At 39.5% G+C, this 3526-nt stretch overlaps 1 protein-coding gene across 1 annotated transcript; it reads left to right on the top strand.

Annotated features, from left to right (window-relative positions):
• Positions 1 to 1936: 1936 nt before the first annotated feature.
• LOC131777521 (serine/threonine-protein kinase pim-3-like) lies at positions 1937 to 3295 on the top strand. The gene is made up of 3 exons (XM_059093830.1): positions 1937 to 2198; positions 2609 to 2788; positions 3195 to 3295. Exons 1-3 carry the CDS (start codon positions 1937 to 1939, stop codon positions 3293 to 3295), a joined length of 543 nt encoding a protein of 180 aa, XP_058949813.1.
• The last annotated feature ends 231 nt before the right edge of the window (positions 3296 to 3526 follow it).

The following is a 3526-nucleotide window of genomic DNA, read 5'->3' as shown; positions in this document are numbered from 1 at the left end:
GAGTTTTCCAGTACTCGAAGCTTTCTATCTGACTTTATGGTTACGTGTTTATGTTCTCAGGACCCTGATGAGCTCGAGTGGTTAAAAGATTGTAACTGTCCATTATGGTCACCAAGTTATGAGCCAAACTACGGCAGTTATGTGGAGGAAGTTAAAAATACTGAACCTCCTGACTACATCAAGGAACTGGCCTCTTCTGATGGTATGTTCATTTCATTTTTCTCATAACAGGAATTAAATCCTTTCTTTTCCTGAATTGATTTTTTTCAATGGGAGGTGGAAGCTGTCACGGACACTCTCCTCCATAATTTATAACTCCCCCATCGGTCAAGGAAAAATTGACGATTTTCTACAATATGACAGCTCTGTTAATCTCAAATGCTAGTAAGGCGCTAGTGACGGACCTCTTCTCCCTACCCTACCCTTACTGGAAAATAATGTTTACCCAGGCCAGCTTTTGTTTATGTCGAAGCCGCTGAGTTTGTGCTAAATAATTTATGAAAACGGTATTTATGAAGCATATGAAGTGGACGATTATTCAGTATCAATATTTCCTCATAGTTATTTTAATAGTTGTTGGAAAATAGTTCTTGCGATATTCAATTAATCGATTGCTCATTTCGCTCCAATTTTAGCTGATCTTGCGAAATACGAGATAGGAAAACTCCTTGGATCTGGTTCATTTGGTCAGGTAGTTGCTGCGACTCGCAAGTCGGATGATAAACCTGTAGGTGTCTTAGTGTCTGAGTATTGAATAGGAGCACTATAACTTACTAGGAGTAAAGTAATCTTTTAGCGTGAGACTGAAACGAGAAAAAAAAATGAGTTTCAAGAAGAGTTCTAAATCTCAGAGCAAATGGTCGAACTCAAAGCTTGGCTTGGTTTATTTCCATGTGCTCTTAGGCGAGAAAGTTTAGTTTTACCGGAGTCTCGTCTCGCTAACTTAAAAGCGATATTTGAAACTAACAATCTAACATAACTGCGCTGTTTTAGTAAGGAAGGAATGAAAAGGGAGGAGGAATGTGAGTTTAGGGAAGTTGGTATCGGGGCTATTTCGCGCATGCGTGAGGTTAGTAGCTTATAATATACAAAAACAGAACAAAATAAAACCTCAACGTAAATCGTTCTCCCTAGGTGGCGCTTAAGTTTGTAAAGAGAAGTTCAGTGCAAGAGTTTAAAGAGGTTGGTGAAAGTTTTAGTTTATGTAAGAGAGTTTATGTTAGTATTTTTGTTTACGCCACTAAATAACGTGGATCACAGAAATAACAACGTCAATAACAATCGTATTGTGTAGTATCCAGTGAATAACTTCAGCGACAATGACCTTCGTGTCTAAGAGATAATTTTGAAGCAGAAAAGTGAACTGATTCAAGACCCAAAGCTACTTTGCATTTCGTACATGTTACAAGCAGGTTGGGATTGACTGGTAATGTTTGAGCACTTTAAATATTGGATTGTAGTGATTTAGTTAGCGTGCTCTTTCGCCGGAAATTTTGTTTTCAGAGAGCTGCTCATTTCTTACGCGAATTTCTCTTCACCTTACAAATAGAGTTGCATTGATAAGAATAAACATTTAATTTATCGTGATCGGGAATCAAAAATTTGTCTCGGCCGTGGACCGTCACGGAAACTATTGCATTCTCTGAAAGATGCGATTAGAAAGTTGATTGGTCTTTGATGGTGCTGTATCAAAATATATCACAGCTGCTTAGTCCAAACAATCAGCAAATTCCTGTTGTCGTTTACTTTGTGAGTGAAACTTGATCCGAGTAAGTTTAACTTGTATCAACCCTCTTGTCCTTTCTCCCCCCCCCCCTTGTTACAGCTGAAAGGAAGACAAATCCCGGCTGAGGCTTATCTGATGAGTCGAGTGCATCACCCAAACGTCATCCAAATCTACCAGCTCATCTTCACAGAAGAACATTACTGTTTTGTTATGGAACGACCAGAATCCTGCAAAGACTTTTTTTACGTCATACAGGACCGTAACTCCGCAGGAAACCCACTGACAGAAGATGAAGTGAGACGGTACTTCACTCAGATCTTGGAAGCTAACATCACATGCGAAGAAAAAGGTGTTATACACCGCGACCTCAAGCCTGATAATATTTTGCTGGATTTGAAAAATGATGAGGTGAAGTTGATTGACTTTGGGTTGGCATCTGAGATACAAGAAGAGCCTTTTGATAGCTTTAGAGGTAAGAACTGTGCCATCAGAGAAATCAGTTTCAAGTTGTCTCAACTCAACATAACAAAGATAAATGACGCATTCAAACATCAAAGATCTCAGCAAGAAAGCCAGCTCAGTTCAAAGATCTTGTAGGAAAATGACCCTTAATTTTTCGAAGCAAGCTTCCTTATTCTTTCTTATCTTATCTTCGCTAATATTCATCATCTTAATTTGCCTCCCGTAATATTAGATAATCTGGTTAAGTCGTACTTAGCATCACGTCACGTGACGGCAAGTTAGAGAGGAAGTGGAAGCTAGGGATATGGCGCAGCCAGGAGTACGGGTGGTGGCCAGAACCTCCACAAATTTATTTAATTTCTTCTTCCTTTGTTTTCTCTTTGTTCTTAAGTAAACTTACTATGAATAATATTCTTCTAGGTACGCAGTACTACATGCCCCCTGAATTCATGAAGACAGGTAAATATGACGGATGCGAGGCTACTGTATGGGCGATGGGAATCCTCTTGGTCGATATGCTGTCACCAGTTATTCCAGCATTTGAAAAACCACAACATTGTCTAAGCATGGAGCCCAGAATACCTCGACACTTGTCATCAGGTGTGTAACAGTTTGGTTAAGTGAACATTTGTAACACTGTCTTCATCTGCGTTCAATATCCTAACAAGCAAAAAAATCTTCGTGAATTCTGGTATGACAGTCGGAAAGTCTCGCCCTCGATTGACGGTCACGGTGTAAAGGAAACTGTTGTTGGGTCATTATTGGTTATCACCACTCAAGTTCTCTGAGGATAATTTCAGGAGCTACTTCGCCTTGACATAAATGAACTGGCTCCAGTTAATCAATCAACTAAGGGGAGAATCTTTGGGTTCCGAATCATTTCCCTTCAGTTAAGAGAGATCACGGCCCTAAAGGTCGTTGAAGATGATGCAGGGACTTCGAGAAGATTTTCCGTGAAAGTCTGGTTCAAAGGGAATAATCATCTATCTTTTCCTTTTTCAAACAGAGGTGAAGAACGTTGTTTATATGTTGTTGAATCCCGAAGCAGATCAGCGACCAACTCTTAAACAAGTTCTCCAGCATCCCTGGTTCTCAATGGAAGTCTAAACTCCTCTCTGTATTAAGGACCTTGTTTGCTAATTACGAGATATCTTTAACATTTTGTTTTTTAGTATGACTGATTATTTGTAATCGGTAAAATTGCCTTGTGAAATTGTCTGTCGTTACTGAGAGTCTGTAACAGTGGCCTTGAAATGTCGTGTAGTAAGATTAGACAAGAAAAACGTAGATTGTCCGACAGGGTTGAATAATGTCAAACCAGTTAAAACGGTTTAGCGC

Source organism: Pocillopora verrucosa, chromosome 5, assembly GCF_036669915.1.
Source record: "Pocillopora verrucosa isolate sample1 chromosome 5, ASM3666991v2, whole genome shotgun sequence".
In the NCBI taxonomy this organism is placed as follows: domain Eukaryota; kingdom Metazoa; phylum Cnidaria; class Anthozoa; order Scleractinia; family Pocilloporidae; genus Pocillopora; species Pocillopora verrucosa.
This window is presented reverse-complemented; position numbering and strand designations above follow the sequence as displayed.

What these genes read in the sequence shown, in the direction of transcription:
- LOC131777521 (XM_059093830.1), top strand. Translation starts at nt 1,937, where the DNA reads ATGGAACGACCAGAATCCTGCAAAGACTTTTTTTACGTCATACAGGAC. An exon ending in GCCTTTTGATAGCTTTAGAG is followed by an intron (nt 2,199 to 2,608) that starts GTAAGAACTGTG and finishes ATATTCTTCTAG; the next exon opens with GTACGCAGTACTACATGCCC. An exon ending in ACCTCGACACTTGTCATCAG is followed by an intron (nt 2,789 to 3,194) that starts GTGTGTAACAGT and finishes TTTTTCAAACAG; the next exon opens with AGGTGAAGAACGTTGTTTAT.